Genomic DNA, 24,092 nt, shown 5'->3' on the forward strand with positions numbered 1-24,092 from the left:
CCCCACTGCTAGAATTCCTGGAATGTGCTACCATGCCTGCTCTGCCCAGATCTTTCTTCCAATCTTGTCTCTAATTCTCAATACCTTAGACTACCCACAGAGTTCCAAAACTTAATAATTGAGATAAGCTTGTCCCCTCCTCTAGTTCACTTAAATCAGACTTTCTAGTAGGTTTATACTGTACTTTTAGATCTTCAAAGCTCCCTAGGTACTGTGTTAGGGCAGGCAAGGTCAAGGACTACTGTGGCTCTGCTGTTTATTGTCTCTTTGGTCCTGGTGAGATACTTAACTCCTTGTCTTGTTACCTGTAAAATGATGAGAATTGTGTCTGAAGAGTTCTGAGGAGTAAGTTAGATAATAATGCATTTTGAAGCTCTTAGAGGTGAATGGTGACCTTGGAAGATTTGATAAACATTATCTGCTATTGACATTAGTATTAATAGAACAAACCCAACTGAGGAAAACAGGTGGGTGAGTCCAGTTCTTGCTGTTTTTCACTTCATAAATAACAAAACTGTGCTGTTTGAAGCAGGGCCAGAAGTCACTAGCAGACATGCTATAGAGCACATGGTATTCCGTGAACTTACTTTCACTCATTTGTTTTGCTCATCTATTTTTAACCATACACAAGTGTAAATAGCATGAGTGTAGGGGCATTGTCTGTGTTGTTCACTGCTGCACCCCATTACTCTTTTTTGGCAGTTTTTAGATGTCATTTAGAAAGATTAATTTAAATACGTAAACAAGCACCTGCTTTTAATATTCTTGTCTGATGGGCACAGAATGACTATAAATCATTGCCTTCAGGCCAAAGGCTGAAATTGACAGTTACTGACCTCAGATCTATCTTTTGCTTGCTGGTAATAACTTTTGTAAATGTGGAACAGTTAAGCAGATTTGACAAAATTTTGTCTCATAACTTTATATGAGATTTGGTTTTGGCCTAGAAGGTTTTACTACTACCACAGTGCATTTGGTAACTCCCATAAATAACAAACACCTCCCAGGGACAAACAGCACAATATGGTAGGACTTCAGACCTCTGTTGGCTCTAAAGAGATGCTCACTAGGAGTAATAGAAGTAGAAAGCTTGGGGTTTTTTTTTTGTTTTTTTTTTTAAGTGTTTTCTGGTTTGATTTCTGATACATGTTTATATGATATTGGTAACTTACCATGATGCTAGTTCTGGTTTTACTAGTAACTTGTTATATTACCACAGACAAATTACTTCCTTTTTTTTTTTTTTTTTCTGAGCCAAAATAGTATTTTCAACTGATTCACAATCCTTATCTAGGGGATTCAGGCTCTAAAATAAAGAAAAGCTGTCCTGGGTGTAGATGAAAACCTAGGTCAGTATCTGGAAGTGCTTACACTGTGAGGAAAGGCCAGAAAGAGTGATGATTTAAGGAGCGGTATGGGTAAAATTTACTTTTAAGTTGGAGACAGACTACAATGTATACAGAAAAACAGGGAATCATTCTTTTATTATACTTAAAAGAAAACCTTTGGAATAAGACAAGTTTTCTTTTATTTCTCTTGGGCACCTTGAATTATGATCGCAGTTCATTTAACAAAGTTACCTGTAACTGTGCAAAACCTGTACCTTCCCTCTTTGTTCTTTCCCTTCTAGGCAGCAATCATCAGCAGAGTACAGTGTAGGATTGTAGCTCTGGATCTTCGAAGTCATGGTGAGTACAGCTTCTCGTGGCCACTGACCCAATGCGGTCACCCAGATGCTTAATAGGCCCAAATGTTGGCAATGTTAGTTGTCACAAATGAACCTAGTGTACCCATTTGGGTCTTTTGGGAGGAATCCTAGCTTGTAGGTAGACTGCTATTATTACCCTCTTCAGAATAGCTAACCATTACGATTTGTCTGCAATATAGAACATCCTTGCTCAATCTGTCCTTGAATATCCAAAGTCCCTATTTCATTACTCCTAGTTTTGTGATTCTTATCACTGAAAATTTTATCTTAAAAATATTTTCTTTTTAGGAGAAACAAAAGTCAAGAATTCTGAAGACCTGTCAGCAGAAACGATGGCAAAGTAAGGAAGCAAACACTGATAGATTGCCTGAACCTTGTCACCGTTGTAAACTGTGGTACAGTTTTATCACGATGCTGGTGAAATTGTTCCATAGTCATTAACACATAGATTTCACTTCTGTTCTCTCTTCTTAGTTTATCCTTTCTATTTATTCTCAAAGGCCACCTCCATCGTTCTCAGCATACCCAGTCATCACATAAAACACTTATTTAGTTTGTGTAGGCTTTTGAAACATTTCCTTCTGTTGATAGAGCTGAATGGAATGTGAGTGTCTTTTTTTTTTTTTTTTTTTTTTTCCCCATATTGTTTTGGAGCCTGTCCTGGAACTCACTCTGTAGACCAGGCTGGTCTTGAACTCAGAGATCTGCCTGCCTCTTCCTCCTGAGTGCGAGGAAGGTGTGTGCCACCAACGCCCGACCCTGAGTGTCTTTTATGGACTCATATTTAGAAAAGTATTTGAGTACAGGAAGTCTTGAAGGCACATTAAGGTTGCCTATATACATTTATTGTCTAGTATCACAGGATGGTGAGGTCAAAGTATGGAAGAATACCTACTTAGTATTGTATATGCCAGAGTCTGTGTGTTTGCTCACCAGGGTAACATGAGAACTAGCAAACAATACAGGTACTCTGGACCTACCTGAGACCTGCTGAATCGGTATTTTTAAAAGTTAAATCTAGACATACAATATACTTAAAATATTTTTATTATTTATGAATATGGCTGTTTTACCACATTTACTTAGTACCTGCAAAAGTCAGAGGAAGATGCCAGATGTCCTAGAACTGGGATTTCAGACAGTTGTGAGCTACCATCTAGGTGCTAGAAGTTGAATATGCATCTTCTGGAAGAGAAACCCTGGTGCTTATAGTCTTAAAATAGCCTATAAAGGAATCTGATGTAGGCAGTCCTATAAACGGCATTTAAGAACCGTTGCCTTTTATAAGAATAAATTCCAAGTGATTGATCAATTGTTATCAGCTTGGGTAAACACTCTTTTCCTAAGCTTAGATATGATGTTGTTGATGCATTCTGTTTATGTGGTTTTATGTGTATGAACATTCTGTCTACATGTATTCCTTTACACCAGAACAGAGCATCAGATCCCATTATAAATGATTACAACCACATGAGGTTGCTGGGAATTGAACTTAGGACCTCTAGAAGAGCAGCCAGTGCTGTTCTGTTCTGTTTTGTTTTCTCACAACAGGGTTTCTCTGTGTAGCTCAGGCTGTCCTGGAACCCTCTCTGTAGACTAGGCTGACCTTGAACTCAGAGATCCACCTGCCTCTGCTCTGCCTCCCCAGTGCTATGATTAAAGGCATGCACCACCACTGCCTCATTGCAGCCAATGTTCTTAACCACTGAGCCATCTATATAGCCCCAGTTGTCATGCATTTTAGACCTTGTCTACCTTAATACGTTAACAACTTTCATAGAGAGTGTCTTAACTCAATTAATGCATATTTTAAGGTGTGGAATTTGATGTCTTCCAAAACATTTTATTTTATTAATTTTATCCTTCCCCACTAAAATTTTGTTAGAATTGCAAATTATTGTGGAGTTTATACATTGATATTTGTTCTAAATCTTAATAAAAGATACGTCCAAATAATATAATCATAGCATACATAGCTTGAGAATAATTAATTGAACCTCTAGTACATGTCTGTCTGTGCATATACATATATCTTTATATAGGAATGAGCATACTTTTTTTTCTGTTCTGTTGATATATAGGAATACTACTTGGTTTTACTTTTCTGAAACCGTATAAATCTCCTACATTACTTTTTCCAGAGACTGTTCCTTATCTAAGTCATCTTTGTTTTTGAAGTTTACTAGCAGTCTCTGAGCCAAAGCATCATGGGGTTGACTTCATGGAATCACTCTGGATCCACAGTGCTAGATTCCAAAAGAAAGGGCTTTAAATATACTAAGCGTGGTAGCAGAAATCAGAAGGTTTTTTGGTTTTTTTTTTTTTTTCTCCCTTTGGTGGAAATGCAGTGATATTTTGGTGGACCCAATTAGCTTAATTGACTTGGTTATTTTTACAGGTAAATATGTCTGAGTTTCTTCCTTGTGGAATAGTAGTAAGGACCCTTTTAGACAAGGTTGCTGAAGAATTACACTAGATGACACAGAAAGCTCATAGTACATGATGGGAACTTGCCTTCCATTTCTGCATCACTGAGACCACAGATTTGGTGATTCATAAAGAATGTTGGTTTATTTAGGCTCAGTGTTCTAGAGTCCGAGAAGTCTAGAGCCTGATGCTAGTCTTGAATTATAGCATGATGGAGGATTTCACGTAGTGAGACAGCTGTGAGTCAGGGAGAGTGCTCTTTATAATCTGTGATCCACTTATTAATCTGTAAAGGGTTAATTCACTCAGGAGGCAAGCCCCTTATGACCCAGTCACTTTTGTAAGTCCTACCTTTACTGTAGGACTAGAACAAAAGCCAGTAAGAATGAACACTGATTATCTTTATCGTTCTGGCTTTTTTGTTTGTTTGTTTGGTTTGGTTTGGTTTGGTTTTTGAAGACAGGGTTTCTCTTTGTAACAGCTCTTGCTGTCCTGGAACTTACTTTGTAGACCTGGCTGGCCTCAAACTCAGTGATCCACCTGTGTCTGCCAAGTGCTGGGATTAAAGGCAGATGTCACCAACTCCCAGCAAAATTGTTGTGAGCTGGCTTGTGGGTGTTAGGAACTGAACCTGGGTTCTCTGGAAGAACAGCAGGTCCTCTTAACTGCTGAGCCATCTCTCCAGCCTCAGTAATGCTTAATTTTTATCAATGTTTATTTGTTTTTCCAACAGATAAAGTGCTAACTTGCAAATATATGAGTTTGAGAGAGACATTCAGTAATCATAGAAACACTGAATAAATTGTAGTTTTTCCTTTCACTTATATTACTTTACCTTTCACAGGGTGTCTTGTCTTTAGAAGCAATGCTGCTTGAAGGAAGCTTAGGGTTTTTTGTTGTTGTTGTTGTTGTTTTTGTTTTGTTTTGTTTTTCAAGACAGGGTTTTTCTGTGTTGCTTTGGAGGTTGTCCTGGAACTCGTTCTGTAGACCAGGCTGGCCTCAAACTCACAGAGATCTGCCTGCCTCTGCCTACTGAGTGCTAGGACTAAAGGCATGCGCTACCAATGCCCGGCGAGTCTTTTCTTTTGAATAGTCCTTTAACTTGTGGATAAGAATTTCACATTCACTTCTTACTCATTGCTCAAAGTAACTCTTGCAAATTATCCTCTGATTTCCATATGTACACACACACACACACACACACACACACACACACACACACACACACACACACGTAATATAAATAAACTGAGGCTCACAGTCATCTTATTACCCCAAACTTCATTGCATCATACTTGGGAAAACAGAGGCTTACAGTAAATTATTTCTCCAGAATGCCAAGCTGAGGTTAAACATACAGTTATATGTTTATATGAATGTACTACATGTATAGGATGATAAAATGATGATATAAAGATCAGAAATTGAGAGTTCTTAGTCCTTAGCCAGGCATTTATCTGGAGAACTGGGTGTGTGGCTCTCTGCATAGATACCAGGAACCATGTAAGCAGGCTCATATAGATGTGTTTGTAGGGTGGGTCTGTAGATCTTTACTGTTTCCCACAACTATTAGTTACAGCCCAAAAGAAGGAACTAAGAAAGAAAGGTATTTTTGGTGTCTACCTCCAGCACTCTAAGGTTTCTCTCTTTGCAGGGATGTTGGCAATGTGGTTGAAGCTATGTACGGGGACCTCCCTCCTCCAGTCATGCTGATCGGGCACAGCATGGGTGGTGCCATTGCAGTTCACACAGCATCAGCTAACCTGGTACCAAGCCTCTTAGGCCTCTGTATGATTGATGTTGTGGAAGGTAAGTTTTGGGTTCAGTAATTTATAAGAGATATTCCTGGTACATTATTACCTTGGCCATATTTGTTCTCAGTTTCACTCATCTTGAAGTATGCCTCTATGTCTTTGTGCCTTTATAAAATTATACAACCATTTTCTGTATTACCAGAAACTCTCCATTAACACCTTTTTATGGCTGTATAATATTTCTAATCATATGAATGCCTTTTAATAAAATTTTCTGACTTACCCCGAGAATCTCACTGCTCCTTGAACAAGTTAGCCATACTCACTGTGGTGTGCCACACAAGGAGTGAATCAAGAATTGCTGAGAGCCATAGTGGAAACTGTCGTGAAGCTAGATCTTTATTTTTACCCAAACATCACTGAATTCTGACATTACCAGGAACAAATACATAAGCTGACTCAGTGTGTTAGTTTTTACCACTGTGACAAAATATCTCAGTTAAGCAATCTAAAGGAGAAAAGATTCGTTTTGGTCAGATATCAGAAGTTTTGGTCCATTGCTTTAAGAATGTGTGTGTCAGAACATCACACAGAGGGAGACTAGGAAGAAACTGTGCTCCCCCAGAGCTTATCCCAGTTACCTGCTTCCTCTAAGTCGGCCCTGCCTCCAAACAGTGTGCATTCAACAATGGATTAATATATTGATAAAGTTAATGTCAATAGTGTCTTCATTATCCAACCAACTGTCAATACACCTTCAATACATAAACCTTGAGGAGGAAGAATTCTTCCTGTGTAAGCAATGCCATTCCATCATTATGAATATGAAGATAAACATGAGTATTGTTCTCTTGATGATACAGGCGTAGGCAACAGTTTGTAGGACTCCAATAGCACAAGGAATAATCTGAAAAATTAACTTCTGGATTTCCATGAAGCTAAGAAGCTTCTGTTTAGAAAAGAAACAATCACCAAAGTGAAAAAGAGATGGCCATCAGAATGGGAAAGGATCTCCGAAAGCTAGATCATACTGGGGATTAATATTTTGTGTGTGTGTGTAAATTAAAACTGTTTTGAGACTCTATTCACCCCAGTCTGGGTGAGTAGACACTTGTCATCAATAAAACAATTGATATCATGTGCTGTTAAGGATATGGGGAAAGAGGGACCCTTATTCATTACTGACTGGAATGTAAATTTGTGTAGCCACACTGTAATTCAATATGGGAGTTCCTCAAAAAATTGGAAATGCAACTACCATGTGACCCAGCTCTACCTTTTTTGGATATATACCTGGAGGACTCTAAGTCAGCATCCCAGAGATACTTACACATCTATGTTTATACTTCCGTGTTCTCACTAGCCAGGAAATGGAACTAGCATAGATGTCCATAATAGATGAATAGATAAAGAAAATGTGGTATGTAGCCATAATGAATTTTTATGCACCCATAAGAAAAATGAAGTAATGACATTTGCAGGAAAATAGATGCAACTGGAAATCATTGTATTAAGCAAAATAAGCCAGATTTGGAGAAATAGCATGTTTCCTATCACATGTGGAAACTAAATGTAGAATATTGTGTATGTGTGAGAGAGGGAGGGAGAGCTATAAAGGAGATCATCATGAGAGGGGAGGGAGGTATCCTAAGGGGTGAGTCAGTGTACCTTGGATTACATATGATAGAAAAGCAAAAGAGTGAACTTAACTAGGGGAAGAAAAAGAACCAGCTGGAGTGGGGCATGAAAGGGGTAGCCAGGGAGGGGAGCAATAGAGAACAAGGTAAAATGACATGTATATAATGAAACCCAGTATTTTGTGTATTAACCTGGAAAAAAAAATACTTAGTAGATTGCAAAGCAAAAACAGTTTATTATGTGGTCACAATTTTTGTTTAACATCAGGTACAGCCATGGATGCACTTAATAGCATGCAGAATTTCTTGCGTGGTCGTCCTAAAACCTTCAAGTCTCTGGAGAATGCCATTGAATGGAGGTAACCCATAAATCTAAGCTGTCTTTCTCAATTTCAGATGTTATGTTGTAACCTCTCTCTCTGTGTCTTTGACTCAGCTCAAGTATTAAGATAAACAGAAGGTGACTTTCTGTGATAATATGTAAGAAAATAGTTTTAAAGCAGAGTATTTTTAAATACTCTGTTTATAATTGCCTCCGTCGTCTGCAAAGTGTACCTTTCTAATACAGCATCTCCTAGGGTATTAGTAATCATAGGCCACCTGCCATCTAGCAGGTTTTGCCCTGAAGGTGAAAACTTGGACTATGTGGTCTTCAAAGCCTCTTCCACTTCTGAAGCTCCATGGTTCTAGATTCACTTTCTGTGTCTTACAGAAAATGGTGAAGAAACAGTAGGTGCAGTTTCTGTTCTCTAGAATAAACAGTACAGGTACAGGTTCTGTTCTCTATAATGACAGGACAGGTACAGGTTATGTTTTCAGATTAAGTTTTTCATTTATGTGTATCTGTGTGTCACACAGATACACAAGTGCCAATAAAGATTTGTATGTGGATACCCACAGAGGCCAGAAGAGGGATCAGATCCCTTGGAGCTGGAGTTAAACAAGGTTGTGAGCTGCCTGACATGGGTGTTCTCGTCCCTTGGAGTACAGCAAGCACTATTTAACCTCTCAGCCATCCCTCCAGCCCAGCAAACTTTTGTGATAAAGATCTTAGACCAATCCTGAAGGAAGAGCCTAACCTGATGACATCTTAAAGGCCCCATCTCTACTGTAGCAGTGAAATCCAGTTCCTAGGGGATGAGCTTTGGGCACCCATTCCAACTAGAGCAGCATATAAGGCCCTAGAAGCTGGCATATGCCATCAGCCCTGCTCTGTCACAGTCCTCCTGTGCTGTCCACTGTGTTCCTTGCACTCATTCCCCAGTGCCTTCAGCTTCACAGGGAGCTGGCTGTCTGACAGTCCAACTGTCTGCAGTGCTCTGCTGTGCCCTCTTTTTGTGGTTAACTTCTCCTATTCAGTATGGTAGAACGTGGGCAGACTTTTTCAGCTTCATAATTGGAAATAAAACACTTCCTTGAACCTTGTTCTATTGTTATCAGTGTTACCTGTGCATCCTCTTCCTTCTGTGCTGTTTATGCACCCTCTGAGATGCTGCAGTTTCTCTACTTACAGTTGTAGTGGCCAGGAAAAAGTGGCAGTTGTCTGCTCAGTGGCACATGGTGACTGCAGCTTTCTGTTAGCTCCCACGGAATCTAAATGACTCCTCCTGGTGTTGTGCTGAGGTGAGTGCTGAATAACCTCTTTCCTTTCTCTTTTCTAGTGTGAAGAGTGGCCAGATTCGAAACCTAGAGTCTGCCCGAGTCTCAATGGTCGGCCAAGTCAAACAGTAGGTCTCATCTCTTTGCCTGGTTAGTGGATAAAAGGCAGGAGAGAATTAGGGCTCCTTTGTTTCTACACTTACTCTGCCATATTGGTAAATGCCTTCACTATTTTAGATAAAATTACAGCTAAGTTCTGTTAGGCTAGCCATGAAGATGGTTTTCCTAGGTTTTTTGTTATTGTTATTGTTGTTTTGTTTCATTTTGTTTTGTTTTTAGAAACCCCAAAGCCTGGTAGTGTTTTAAGTACTAGATTACGTTAGCACAGCTCTTTCCTATTGTAAGAGTGAGCATTTCAGTGAGTAAACATTTAAACTAAGTATCTATCCTAGTGTTCCTGTGTTAGCAGCTATGGTGTCACTGAGCCCAACCCATTATGAAACCCAAACCCAAGTATGTAAAGTCTGGCAGAGCTAGAGTAGAAGCTAGATTCAAAGGCTGGGCTAAAGTTACTCAGCCTATTGATCTTTCTTGGTGGATATGCATGAGTCCTTTGTAAACCATAAAATAAATGTTACTTGAGAAAACATCATCCACTAGGCCAAACAGGAGTATAGGGTTAGATAAAAAGGATAATGGCGTCATGGAGTGCTTGTTATTGCTGGGGACTCTGCAGCGCATTTAATGTGCACAGTCTTGTTTGTAAGATATTTCTGAAAAGCTACATCTTAGTATCCTTGAAGGAACCCTAGTGTGGTCAGGGCCCATTTTTAGTGCTTAACTGTACTCATGGCCAGTATGTTTAGTCTGCATGCCTGCTTACTTCCCCTGAGCTCAAACTCCACCCAAATCCGATTCCTTCTGGAAGAAAAGATTAAACATAATAATTGACATTATTAACATATAATTGACACCTAAAAGTCAGAATCTGATAGCATCAGTTAATCTAAGCAGTAATATTTCATTGTCTCATATTTTTCTGAATTTTTTGATTTATAGGTAAATGGTGTGTATGCATATGTACTTAGGTGTTGTATAATAACTTTCAATATAATGTATATTTTACATTGATTAACTCAGAGTAATTAGCATATCCATCACCTTGAATGTTCATTTCATGGTAAAATCATTCAAAATCTCCTTTTCTGGCCTTTTTGAACTATGTACTGCATTATTGTTAGATTTAGTTGCCCTGCTGTTTAATTCCTAAGTTAGCAGTAAAAATCAAAACACACACATGCAGTCTGCTGAAGTACCTCCTGAGTCTGGACTCAGGATTTTCTGCTTTCTGTCCTCCCTCCTTGCGGCATTGCCTAGCAGAATTTTGAGGAAACTAGTTTGCCATGTGTCAAGCAAATCCTTCCACTATAATCGGTATTGTCTTATGGGTGAGGAAATGGAAAGTCAGAGACGTAAATGACTTCTGGGAGACCACACAGCTAGTAGTGGATAGAGCTGAGATTTAAACTGGGGTGTGCTTGACTTCAAAGCCTGTGGTGTGGATTTCATGCCTACAGAAGGTAATTTCAGTAGTAATATCAAGGAGAAAGTGTTACCACTTTCAACACCTAATATTTTGAAATCTGATACATGTGAACAGTGGGCAAAGCATGTTGTGAGGAAGTTGCATGGAATGTGTGTAGAAGTTCAGTGGTTTTAAATTTTATTTCAAGTCATATTTCTCTTTTTCACCAAAACAAACAAACACAAAACTGTGTGTATGGTGGGAAGGACATGCCCGTCCTATAGTGCAGATGTGGAGGTCACAGAACAATGTAGGTTGGGTCTCTCCTCGGTCCCTGGGATGCATTACCTGGGATGGAACACAGGTTGTCTAGCATCTATAGCAAGTGACTTCTGTGCTATGCTATCTGTCTGCCTGGCATGTGAGTAAGTGTGTGGCTGCTGCATGCAAGATCCTGTAGCCTTTCTGCCTTTTCAGTCATGGTGCCCCTGCCTTGAGCTTTCTTATCCACGGACTTTGGACTTCAAAGTACATGATTTTTTTTTATAATGATTTTTAAAATCGCATTTGTTCTGTGTACTTAATGTGAAACTTGACGTCATCTCAAGTTTAATAGGACTGTTGGCATATACTTAACATTGTGGACACACTTTACCCTGTTTTAATTCTAGGAAAGGAAAAGTTGCTGTTCATAAAAATCTGCTACTCTCCCTTCAATTTAAAATTTTTTATTTTAAAAATAATTTTTAGACAGTATATTTTGATCATATTCTTTCTCCTCCTTGACTCCTCCCAGATATTCCCTTCCTCACTACCCACTCAACTTTGTTATTTCTCTTTGTTTCAAAAAGGGAAAACAACAAAACTAAAACCAAAACAGACAAACTGTCTCAGGTAGGGTTTTCATTGCTATGAAGTGACACTGTGACCCTGGCAGCACTGACAAAGAAAACATTTAATTGGGGTGACTCACCTATAGTTTCAGAGGTCCATTGTCATCATGATGGGACCATGGTGGCCTTCAGGCAGACATGGTGCTCAAGCACCTGAGAGTCCTACATCTTGTAGGCAACAGGAAGTCGTCGGACTGTCACACTGAGGGAAGCTTGAGCAAAAGAGACCTCAAAGCCTTCTTCCAATAAGGCCACACCTCCTAATAGTGCCACTCCCTTTGGGGTGGCCACTTTCTTTCAAATCACCACACAAAATAAGAAAGAAAATAAGACAAAAATATCAAAACAACAACAAAAAAAGTACACAAAAACCATGGAGTCCAGTCCTACTACTATTATCTGCTGAAGGAACATAGCAATAATAAAACTCCTACTGGCATACTACTATACCAATAGTTCAGTGCCTTGCTTCTCCGAGGAGAAGCACCTTCTTGCAGTAGATGGTAAATAACAGAGATCCATAACTGGAATCCACAACTGGACAATGCATAGAATGAGAGTTGTCCCTCAATTTCTCCCACCTCCCACCCCCCTTCTTATTCTCTGTTCTCCCTTGTCAAGCCCTGTCCTTCTCAAAGGCAAAATAAACTGTCTGTCATGCACAGCAAACCCTGCCTTTAGCTGCCTCCAGGCCTTAGAACCCACATTAACACCTGCCTATATACTTTTTCCATTGAGTTTTCTTTAAAAAGACTTATGGGACCAGCTGTCCATATAATAGTGATTTTTCTACCTAATTATATACTAAAGAGGTTCCATTTTTGTCATTGTTTGCCTGTTTGATTTTTTAGATTCATACATGTATATAAAGTTTCATGCATGTATATAAAGATGGTAGTCATTTTCACCCTTACTTTCCTGCCAAACCTCCCTTCTACTGTCATGTCTTGTTTGTGCAGACATACAGAAGAAAATGATAATTTTTTGGATTGGATGTTCAAATATGCAGGGTTCTGCTAGGCCATGAGCATTGTACTTGCCAGTTTCTATATGGCAGCTATCACACAGGACTTTTTTCTGTGCTCTTTGGGCCTTGCTCTGTTATAAGCAGGAGGCTGCTTTGCTTTCAGGTTTGCTGGAGCTGAAATTGCGTTCAGCCTTATGCCCTTACAACATTTGTGTTAACTCTTCAGTACTACTTCATAGAATTGCTATATTATACCAGTAAAACCTCCATCGTTATGTCCCAGAAGATGGCCATTCCCCTTTTATGGGTCCTTATTGTCTAAGATAATTTGATAAGACAGTCATGAAAATACTTTTTTTAATCTAGGTGTGAAGGAATTACAAGTCCAGAAGGCTCCAAATCCATAGTAGAAGGAATCATAGAGGAGGAGGAAGAAGATGAAGAAGGAAGTGAGTCAGTAAACAAGAGGAAAAAGGAAGATGACATGGAAGTGAGTAAAGATCTCATCCTTGGAAAGACGGAGGGCAGAGGGGAAGCAGAGACAGCACTGTTACTGTTGTCAAATTGCAGGCTCTAGGGGGCAGAGACACTGGTAAGAGATGATCAGGTGGAGGGCACTACCACTGGGCTCCAGTTAGAACATAAAACTTACCTGTATGTTTCCGTCAGAGTGCCTCCTCCCTTCTGTATATATAGTCTGTATATATTAGACTTGGTTTCTCTTCAGGTTAAAAGAAAAAAAAAAAAAAAATCTCAGTTCCAGTCTGTATCCTGTGGCTGTCCAGCTCTTACCGTCTTTCCAGACTTATCTCCTAGAACAAGCTTTCTGACTCATTGTCAGTCCATCTGCATTATGGACTTGCAGTGATATGGCACAGTGTAACACTTGGAGTTGTGTGTTTTAAGTCCTCTGATTGAGGCACATTTAAAGATGCTGTGGACTCCTGGTTGTTAGTGCTGACTCCTGTTGTCTTCTAATTATATAGAAATCATTTCCTAAGAAAACAAATTATGTTAAGTTCATAGCTGTATAAGTGGTGAGTTCTGGTGGGGCAATCTGTTTGAGGCTAGTGCTGGAAGTGCAGCTTTGCAGAGTAGGTTAATGACTTTCTAAGGCATATTGTAAGCGTTTTCTTAGTGGCAGGTAATATTGGTGTTACCATACACTCCTTTGCCTCCAGGGATGTTTTGTTTTGTTTTGTTTTGTTTTTTGAGACAGGGTTTCTCTGTGTAACAGCCATGGCTGTCCTGGAACTTGCTGTGCAGACCAGGCTGGCCTTGAACTCAGAGATCCACCTGCCTCTGCCTCCTGAGTGTTGAGATTAAAGGCATGTGCCAACACTGCCTGGCTTTTAAAGTATTTTTTATTTAATGAGGATCTTCCTGTCATCCTTGAGATCACTGATCAGAATAGTGCTTTATACTACGTTAGAATTTACAAGCATATAAATAATTTTTCATCTGTTTGGGCCTTGCAACACATTGTAAGGGATTTCCCTCTCATTACAACATAGTAGAATCTTCACTCATAAATTAGACTTGGGAGTATGAGGCAGAGGGATGACAGATTCAAGGCCTGCTTGAGCTGAGCAATTCAGAGAAACTGGTCTTAAAAATTACAAGAACAAGGAAAGTGAAAAGAGCCAGGCATGTAACTCAAGGGACACAAGCATGCTGAGGCCCTAGGTCATCCCTAGTACCTCTCTCTCTGTCCACCCACAATGAAGAGGTCTGCCCAAGGAAATTAGCAAACAGTAGCTTTGGAATCAAGGCAGTGAGTTACATTTGTCTTTCATGTGCTGTTTCACACTTAACCATCACTAGTTATTATTGTAGAGGTACCCTTGGTACAGGTACCCACTCACTCATAGTCACACAAAAAAAAAATTAAAGCAGGTCTTTTAGATGCTCCTGATTTTTAATGCCTATTCTTTGTTCTTGGCAGTGTTTTAAAATAAGCACCATTGTATGATTTTGTAAACTCCAGAAGTGTGCTTGAAGGGGCAAGTGCAGTTATTAAGCAATGACCATCCATAAGCAGTGACTCCCCATTTCTCCTAGCCAAGACAATCACTAATCTGAAGATTTGCTTAATCTGAACATTACATATAGATGGAATTGTATAGCATGATCTTTTGTGCCTGGCTTCTTTTACTGGATGACAGACTTTTTAAGGTTCATCCGTGTTGTTGCATACATCATACATCGGTGTTTTCTTTATATGTCTGAAAAATATCCCATTGTATGAATATGCCACATTTTAATATATTCATCAATTAATATGTAGATTTTTATAGCTGTTCATTATAAATAATATTACTGTGAATATCCATTTCAGCCTTGTATGTGGACATTTTTTTTTTTCCTGAGGTGTATACATGAGCAGGGAATTGCTAGGTGAAGTGGGAACTGTGGGAATTCTGAGAAAATGGTTTTCAGAAGGCTGTAACACTTTTCATTCCTATTAGAGGGAATCCTGGTGGCTATAAAATAGTATCTCATTGTGGGAGGTTTGGGTTTGGTTGGTTTGATTTTTGTAAGATAATGTTTAGTCCAAGCTGGTCTCAGACTAGCAATTCTCCTGCTTCAGATCCAGAATACTTGGATGACAAGCAGATGCCGCCACACCAGGCTCATGTTTACATGTTGCCTGTTGCTGTTGGGAGGTTGAGGCAGGAGGCTCATGTGAGCCAGAAGAAAACAAATAGGAATAGAAAAGAAGCCATCAGATTATCCAAAAGTAGAAGTCAAGACAGCCTGCAGCACTGTAGGAAGGTCCTCGAGAAGTGCAAGTCCCCTTCCTTCCTTCCTTCCTTCCTTCCTTCCTTCCTTCCTTCCTTCCTTCCTTCCTTCCTTCCTTCCTTCCTTCCTTTCCACAGACACGCTTTCTGCCCTGCTCCTCAGGGGTTGCCCTAAGACTCACTTTGCTTTTATTCCTGCAGACCAAGAAGGACCATCCATACACCTGGAGAATTGAACTGGCAAAAACAGAAAAGTACTGGGATGGCTGGTTTCGGGGATTATCCAATCTCTTTCTTAGTTGTCCTATTCCTAAACTGCTGCTCTTGGCTGGTAAGTGAGTGTGTGTGTGTGTGTGTGTGTGTGTGTGTGTGTGTGTGTGTGTGTGTGTGTGTGTGTGTGCTAAACACGTGTGTTTAGCTGGAATGATCAAATACCATAAATTGGATGGCTTAAAGAACTGAAATCTAATTTCTTACAGTCTGGGGGCTGAAAGTATAAGATCAGAGCATGAGTCGAGTTAAGTTCTTAGAGTTCTCTTCCTGGTTTGCAGACCTCTCTGTGCTTTTATATGGCTAGGAGAAAGCAAGACAGCTTTCTGGATCTTGCAAGGACACTAATCTTACTGTGTCAGAGACCCCCACCCTTATAACCACATATTGCCTTTTTGTAGACCCTATTGTCAAATACACTGGGGGCTAGGGCTTCACCATGAATTGTGTTTAGTCCATAGAAGTGTGAGTGAGTACTGTCATCTAGATGTGAAATGAGGTTTAAACACCCTCCAGTGCTGCATGGTGTTGACCTAGCCTTTGTACCCAGAGCTACAGACAGTGTTGTAACAACATTCTGAATACTGTGAGAATTGAGACAGTAAAATCTTGTTTTCATCTTTAAATGAGCATGATTGGAGCTGGAGTTAAGAATATTTGTTACTCTTACAGAGAACCAGATTTGGTTCCCACCACCCACATTGTGGCTCACAGCCATCTGTAACTCCAGTTCTAGGGGATCCAACACCCTTTCCTGACCTCTACAGGCACCAGGTACATAAGTGGTACACATGTATACATTCAGGCAAATACTCACATACGTAAATGAAATAATGAATCTAAGAAAAACCATAATTACCCAGAAATCTCAACTTGAAATTTTCATCTGGTGAGAATATACATGTGCCAGTCTGGATTGAGCGTGTTTATAACTCTGAGGCAGCATTTACTCAGTGAAACCTATTTCCCAAGGCCTTTTCTAGGAGCTACTCACAGATTCTCCTGTTTTGTTCTAGGTGTTGATAGATTGGATAAAGATCTTACCATAGGCCAGATGCAGGGTAAGTCATCCAGAAATTGTGCCCATGGATCCTTTTCTGAGGGCAGGGAAGTGGGTAGTTATATGAAGATTGATATTCTGAGATAGTGAGGTACAGTGGAGAGAGTTTGAACTTATAGTTGCGCCCCACTGGACAGCCACCTCTTCCAACCACCAGTCGATTATGGGCAAGTATCTTCCCCTTTCTGAAGAGTGATGCCCCCCACACACACACACGCACACGCACACTCGCGTAAAAATGAGTTATTACTCTAGCTGTTTCCAGGATGGAAGAGTTCAAATGAGGTGATGCGCCTGAGAGTTATTAAGTATTACATAGGCATCTAACATAGTGAACAGCGAACAGCCATAATTTTCTAGTGTTTTCTTATGTTCAGAGTTTCTAGAAAAGAGAAATTGTGTGAATACCCGATAGTGTGGTCCTTTAGAAGACATCATGGTGAGGAGGGAGAGGGGGCTTCAGTTCGGGGGTGAGATTTAGACCCTGCTCTCCTAGTAATCTGTGTCAGCTGGAATGCTCTTAATGTATAAAATGAGAGCATCAATGCCAGCCTCCAGGGTTTACAAGTATAGTGGGCCTGGGCATCACAATACTTGTGTGAACAAATGTGAGGGCTGTGCAGCAGTGGACGAAGCAGGAGCCATTTTTTTTTTTTTTTTTTGTCTCTATGTTCAAATCATATGCATTAATAATATAAGAGATCCCGAAAGAGAGGCAGCCTCCTGCAGGTGGAGGACCATTTATAAGCTTAACAAATGGTGTGGCCTCAGTTTCTTCACTAATTACATAGCCTTGGACAAGATATTGCCACAATCATAGCTAGTTTCATTATTCTGCATGATTGTAGAATAGCTTTAACAGTGGGTAGAATAGTATGCTGAAAACATGAACAGCTGGCCAAAAGTCACAAATATTTCTCCAGATTTCTTACCTTGCAAGTGGAAAAACTGGGTCTCAGGAGAGTTAATCAGCTCCCCACCCCGACCCTGTACTTAACATCAAACTAGAGTCTTGGTGCCAGGCAAGCATCTGCCGCTCCTGCTATAGCCCAGACCAGACCAGCTCTAGTCACTCTTTTCTTTTCTTTTTCTCAATGCTGGATAACAAACTGTTGGACCAACACACCCAGGAAAGCTACATGCCCAGCTGCTGTTCACTTTTAATATTTGTCATATTAGCATTTGGTGCATAATTTAGGGGTAGTGTTTGAGTAGCATGCTTGGGGCCCTACTTTCAATTCCAAGTACCACCCCCTCCAGAAAATTACCAGAAGTTGTGAGCTTGCAGTGTGCTGTAAGGCAGTGTAAGAAAGCACTTCTTACAGTACCTGGCACACAGCTTAATACTCATCTGCTGCCTTTTGCAATAATCCATATCAACATTCTTAACATTGCTTACAGAGGTCCTAATGGCCCTGGTTTTCCGGCTCAGCCCCATTGCCAGCCACTCAAATCAGCACCATGCTAAGCTTCATTTCCATGGCTAACTGCCATTTCAAGCCTTCTCTTCCATTCTTTCTGTACAGAAACCTGTCTGTGTACCTGCTGGCTCAGGAAAAACATCTACATTAGTGCTATGTTTTATTCTCCCACTGGGCTGACTCCTGTGAGCACAGGAGCTGAGTTTTCTGTCTGCCCAAAGCAAATTTACACCAAGTAGGTACAGAAGGGGAAACAAAGTGAAAAGTGAAGGGACCGTGAACAAGGGTACAGTTACACTCAGCAGACTTGGTAGCTGTGTCCAGAGTGTCCTGAGGAAAGGTCTTCCTGGGCTGCCCAGTGACCTGAGAGGCACAGGGGTGATGAGGGGAGGCTTTCTTTCTGTCCCTGAGATTGCCTGCCTGTCTCCTGTCCAGGGAAGTTCCAGATGCAGGTCTTACCGCAGTGTGGCCACGCAGTCCATGAAGACGCCCCTGACAAGGTGAGTCTGGTACCTAGTGGCTTGAGAGGACAGCTGGGGGGAATGTGGGATTTCACAGAAAGTAGGATAAACCTGTGTCCTGGCTTTACCTGCAACTGCTGCTTGCAGACCTTTGTGGTCTGCCAGCTTCCCAAGCCCCTGCCTGCTGAGCACCTGTGGTCTTGGCTTTGTATGTCTGGGCTGAGGAGCCACTGGCACCCTCTGTTTCATCCCAAGGCACAGTGACTAAGATCTCCTTCTTTGTTACCCCCTAAAATCAGACAAGGGTAATTGGAGCAGGCACTGCACCCTAAATTCCAGTTACAATCAGATTAATAGGGACTCCTCCTATGAGAAAATGGTGCTTGTAACTCGTCTGAATAAAATGTTCCCCTCCACACTCTGGAGCCATCTCTTGTGAGGAATCCCTGGTCCAGGTCCTTTTGTTCTTAAGCTACTCAGACAGCAGTGAGCCAAACCTTCTAGCAGAGGCCCTCGGGACTTTCAGCACTAGGCCCAGCACATCCCTCCACAGGGCCTAGAATGCCTCTTCTTTTCCAGGTAGCTGAAGCTGTTGCCACTTTCCTGATCCGGCACAGGTTTGCAGAGCCCATCGGAGGATTCCAATGGTAAGTACATAAAGGCACATAAGTCTAGCTGGCCGTCCCGCCTCAAAACTCAAGAATCTGGGGGGCTATGGATAGCACTGCCTTAGCCCTGTCTGGTCTGTATCACCAAAGTGTGTGTTTTCTTGATTGTATGTGGGTCCAGTGCAGTCTTGCTGAGCTGCGTTTGAGTCAGGCCTCATGCAATGAGGTGTCTGTTCTTTGAGGAGACTGGGCTGGGAATCAGCCTTCTCTAGGAATGTCTGTGTTCTGCCTCCTGCTGAGCAGAGCTGGGCAGGCCATGCAGGCTGTGTAGAAGTCTAGATCAGGGATTTCAATCCCTGCACTGCTGACATTTGGGGGAGGTGGTTCTTTGTTGGGGTCACAAGATATCCTAAGCACCATAGCAGCACCCTGGCCTCTTCTAGGAACACCTTGCAAACATAATTCTGCCAACCAGAAATGCTTCCAGATGGTATCACATACCAAGGGAGGCAAAAGTGGAACAGAGGCTTGTCTGGAGGGAGAGTGAGCAAGCCCTCCTCCTGAAAAGCTCCTCATGTTATTAGGGAGACGAGTTGAGCTGAAGGAGAGCATGCTGACCCACATTAGGTGGGTTCTGGCCCACCTCACGGGCATGTGTTCTGCGCTGGAGGAGGCCCTTGCTTCTCAGCCCATGTGTCACGTGAGGCGTTACTCCTGTTAGCTTCTTCTCAGATTTTGGTGAGGTTTTGGGGAGACATTTGAAAAATAAATGTCTTCTGCCTTAGACAACTCTGATTGCCAGGCCATGGGAGATAAAAGGGACAAGAGTGGTGGACATCAGACATGACAGGGACCTGGTACAATGAAAGGGATGGTTTATGCTGCCTGTCCCTAGGAATCAATATAAAGATTTAGTTTCTCAATAAAATATTTGGGGGCTTCTGACCTTTGGTGTCTTGGTCAAATGATCCATCCACTGAGTACAGCCCCATGTGGGACATGAAGAGATGGGACAGGCCTGCAGGAGCCTTTGTGGTCTGTAGAGAGGGTTCCCTGGAGAAAGAAGTAAGCCGTATTAAAGCTTGTGATGGTTACATTCCTAACATTTCCCCTTTCCGCCCTTGACAGTGTGTTTCCTGGCTGTTAGTGACCTGCTGTCCACCCCTCCCTCTACATTGAGCTCTGTTGTAAATACATCGCACCAGAGGCCACTGTGATGCCGCTGTCTCCTCCTCACCATCCCGCCCAGCCATGTGACACCGGTTCCCTGTAGAGGGGCATCCCCAGATGTACAAACCCCTTCTGTATACCCGTCAAAAGCATTGTTTTCCAGGGCCCTTGTCCAACAGTGGCCTGCGCAGTCTGGGGTCCTCAGTTCTTCCTCTCTCCTCCTGTGCTCCCTTCCTTGCCTAGGGTGAAGCCTCCAGAGCTCCTCCCTGGGCCCCTGTTCCTGGCATCCTGCAAATGTACCTGGGTCCATAAGTCTCCCCAGGCTCAGGGATCTCCATTCCTTGAGGATGTTCTTGGCATGATCCTGCCCTACCTCATGGGATGGGCAATGCACACACTGGCCCTTATTTTTCCCTTTCAAATAAAACACCAGTCAGGTACCTTTATCCCAGTCTTAACTGTTCTAAGTCTTGAAGAGCCAGGGTGACCAGGGTTCCAGCCTTAGGTTCAGGGAGAGGTAGTAGATAGCAAGCATCCCAAGAAACCTGCCTGTAAGCCAGGTCCAGCCAGTCCAAGCACATGGCTTCCCGTCTGGGTGAGCCCCCTGTCCCACTCCCAGATGTCTGGGCACCTGCCCTGGGCTGAGGCCAGGCTGCTCCAGGGGCCTCATGAGCCCTCATCTGCCACAGAGCAGCCCAGGTTAAACACAGCCCATGCACAAAGCCACAGGCTAAATCCTGTGGAATTGTTTTTAATGAATGAATTTAACCATTTTCATAGTTGGTTCCTGAAGGTGTGCCAAGTGACGCTTGCCTCTTCTAGACCCACAGCTTCTCACTCCACTTGTGGTTTCCATGTTCCTCTGTAGAAACATCATGGACTAGCATCCCCAGTCTTTGCCCTTCTCCAGCTGCCTCATCACAGCACTGCAGCCTCCCCTGCTGCCCAGGCACGCCATTTCCACAGGCAGGGAGGGGCAGCCCCCTGAAGCCCATCTTTCTGTGACGTGTAGCCCTCTCCAGTTTTCACCCAACAACTTCCTACCCCTGTCCTGCTGCACGGTCCAGAGTCTGGGACCGACTTTGTTTCTTTGTTATTTATGATCTTGTTTAAAGAAAATAAATATCTCCCAACCTTTATTCATCTGAGGAGTTGTCCTTATTTTCACTTACCTGGCTAGGAATGGTTTATTAGATTTAGGTTCCACCAGACTCCAAAAGCCCCTTTCTCCATAGTCTGCCAACATTGGTAGCCCAGCTCCTGTAAGCAGATTATCTCCTGTGTTCCTATAAAGAACCGTAGTGAAACTCTGGGGTGGACACACACAGTGGGGTGCTAGGAAGAGGACTATCAGGGGGGCAAGAGACTGATAGGCTGTCTTTGCCCACAGCCTATCAGTATCTTCCCCAGATCTGATCCGGGAAGATGGACAGAGCCTGTCTCTACTGCAGTCCAGGGAACCTGCAGTCTAGTCTCATCTCAGCTGGTGGAGAAAAGGATAGTCTGTCTCTGTGACTTTCATTATCCATGGCTTCGCTTATGCCAACACCAGTCATCTCCCGAGTGCTAGACATATGTGTCCATCTGTTCTGAAGGTCTCTCCCAGGTGACCAATGGGCCACTTCATGGTGGACCCCTTTGAAAGCTGCTCCTGAGTGCATGGTTCCAGCTCATTGTGAGGTAGGAACAAGCAGATGCTAGGTGTCCAGACCATGGTTAAAATTCTGGTCTCTTCCCTTTATTCTCATGCCATTTGCTGCCACACCCTGTGCCTTCCTTCTTTTATGCTCCTCTTGTCCACCCCAGCTACTCCCTTGTAGGTTTCCTGCCACTGCCCCTGCCCTAGGGTATCTCTCCACATACCTACTTCAAAGACTTCATTTCCTTATCTGCAAACTGTAGTAAACACATACCCCACAGGTCATGGAGGACCGTGCATGTAACAGTAGATCAAAGCTCCATGACTGGTACAAAACATAATCTTGGTCCCTGAGTCACTAGTGCCAGCCTCCCCTGGAGGTTTGATGTGGGTTTTGTCCTTACTCCATTCTTGTTGAGTCAGAACTGATCTGCATTTTTCAAGTACATCCATGCTGGAGAAGCTGCAGATTAAATGCTCACTATGACCAAATAAAGCAGGGCACCCCGGCAGAGAAGGGCCCACCTTCTATGATCTGATTTCTGCAACCTATCTTTTGGGATTGCCTTTGGGCTACATGTCCTGTTGCCTACAGGGGGACAGCATGATCCCCGTGGTTTTGTTCACCAGGCAAAAGCCGTGATTACCAATTTTGAGCATCATCAAATTTACTTGACATCAAATCCTCAGAAGAACCTGTAGGACAATTGCTATTATGTTCATTTTGCTGGTATGGAGACATTTAAATGTTTCTATGTCTCAGAAGTGTCAGCGTCGGAGCTCAAACCCACATGGTTTCTACAGCAAACCACTTCCTGAGTAATAGAAAGGACCCCTGGCAGAAGTTATCTGGGAGTAGGACTATGCAGTATTTACCTGCCCCCTAAGGTCCCAGTGACAAACCAAAACTTAATTCTACTGAAGTACTCCCAGGGGAGCTAATGAGTTTACTGGGCTAACTTACAGAGCATGGGTGAGGAGTTACTGACAGGAGTGTGGGTGACCCCCTAAGTAGCCACACTGACTAGTCTTCACCATGCATGGGTGATGGTACTCAGGTCAGGGTCTAGTGTCTTCCTACCTCTTTCCATGACAGGATGTCAGTCAACAAACCCAGCTGTAGTAATCATTTGCAAGCAAGCAACAGCTAAAATGAAGATGGCAGCTGTTTTGCTCAGAGGAATGTAAGCTCCAGAAGAACAGGAAGAGGATGACCAAAGAAATGAGGCCAGGTAGATAGTGGATGGAGGCTGGAAACAAAGGGCTAATTGAGCTTTGTTAGGGACTATGCATCAGGAATGTATGTGTTGTATGTGGCCATCAAGTATAGGCATTCTCTCCAATTAAAGTCAAGGTAACTGAGGTTTAGAGATGAGGAATGGCTTGCCCACAGCCACACTAGGGTAAGCATCTGTACCTTCTAGTTCCAAGGGTCATATGTTCACTTCTGATGTCTAATGAGTGCCTACTGTGTGCTAGCCATTAAGAATATTCAACACAACCTATAGATGATCAAGAAGGAGATCCCAGAACCCTTGAGTGAAGGATTGCTGTGAGGTCAAAAGCAACATATTTGAGTCAAACCAAAGGCTGTTCTATCCCTAAAGAACGTCAAATTGGGCAGGGGAGCTGAACTAGGGAGCTGGCTTACTCAGCAAAGTGCTTGCCATGCAAACATGAAGACTTAAGTTCAGATTCCCAGCATCCACGTAAAAAGCTAGGCACAAGACAAAATTAGGTCTTTTTTTTCCCCCAAAGGAAAGTCAACTTATTAACCTGTGTAAATGGGTGAGTGGGCCCTAGACTAGACATGTGCCCATCAGTAAAGAGGCAGCTGTAGGGTAAAATAACAGTAAAGATGTCTGAGAAAGTCATAAGGAATCATGCTATTAACCATTTAACTAAACAGGGCTGGAGAAACAGCTCAGCCGTTAGGAGCATTGGCTGCTCTTCCAGAGGTCCTGAGTTCAATTCCCAGCAACCACATGGTGACTTACAACCATCTGTAATGAGATCTGGTGTCCTCTTCTGGCCTGCAGGCATACATGCAGACAGAATATTGTATACATAATAAATAAACCTTAAAAAACAAAACAAAACAAAAACCCTAAAATTCTGTGCTGGGTAGTTTTATGTCAACCTGACACAAGCTAGGGTTATCTGAAAGGAGGGAACTCAATTGAGAAAATGCCTCCATAAGATGGGCCTGTAG

At 42.2% G+C, this 24,092-nt stretch overlaps 1 protein-coding gene across 1 annotated transcript in view; it reads left to right on the forward strand.

Annotated features, from left to right (window-relative positions):
- Positions 1-21,380, forward strand: part of Ppme1 (protein phosphatase methylesterase 1) — a 52,601-nt gene extending 31,221 nt beyond the window's left edge. Inside the window, exons 4-14 of the mRNA XM_027407779.2 lie at positions 1,631-1,688; positions 1,997-2,048; positions 5,790-5,944; positions 7,795-7,885; positions 9,188-9,253; positions 12,877-13,000; positions 15,453-15,582; positions 16,538-16,582; positions 18,438-18,502; positions 19,043-19,110; positions 20,200-21,380. Coding sequence (XP_027263580.1) covers positions 1,631-1,688; positions 1,997-2,048; positions 5,790-5,944; positions 7,795-7,885; positions 9,188-9,253; positions 12,877-13,000; positions 15,453-15,582; positions 16,538-16,582; positions 18,438-18,502; positions 19,043-19,110; positions 20,200-20,218 — 873 coding nt within the window. The 3' untranslated portion in view covers positions 20,219-21,380. The remainder of the gene's footprint in view (positions 1-1,630; positions 1,689-1,996; positions 2,049-5,789; positions 5,945-7,794; positions 7,886-9,187; positions 9,254-12,876; positions 13,001-15,452; positions 15,583-16,537; positions 16,583-18,437; positions 18,503-19,042; positions 19,111-20,199) is intronic.
- Positions 21,381-24,092: the final 2,712 nt, after the last annotated feature.

This window comes from Cricetulus griseus, chromosome 3 (genome assembly GCF_003668045.3).
Source record: "Cricetulus griseus strain 17A/GY chromosome 3, alternate assembly CriGri-PICRH-1.0, whole genome shotgun sequence".
NCBI classification, from domain to species: domain Eukaryota; kingdom Metazoa; phylum Chordata; class Mammalia; order Rodentia; family Cricetidae; genus Cricetulus; species Cricetulus griseus.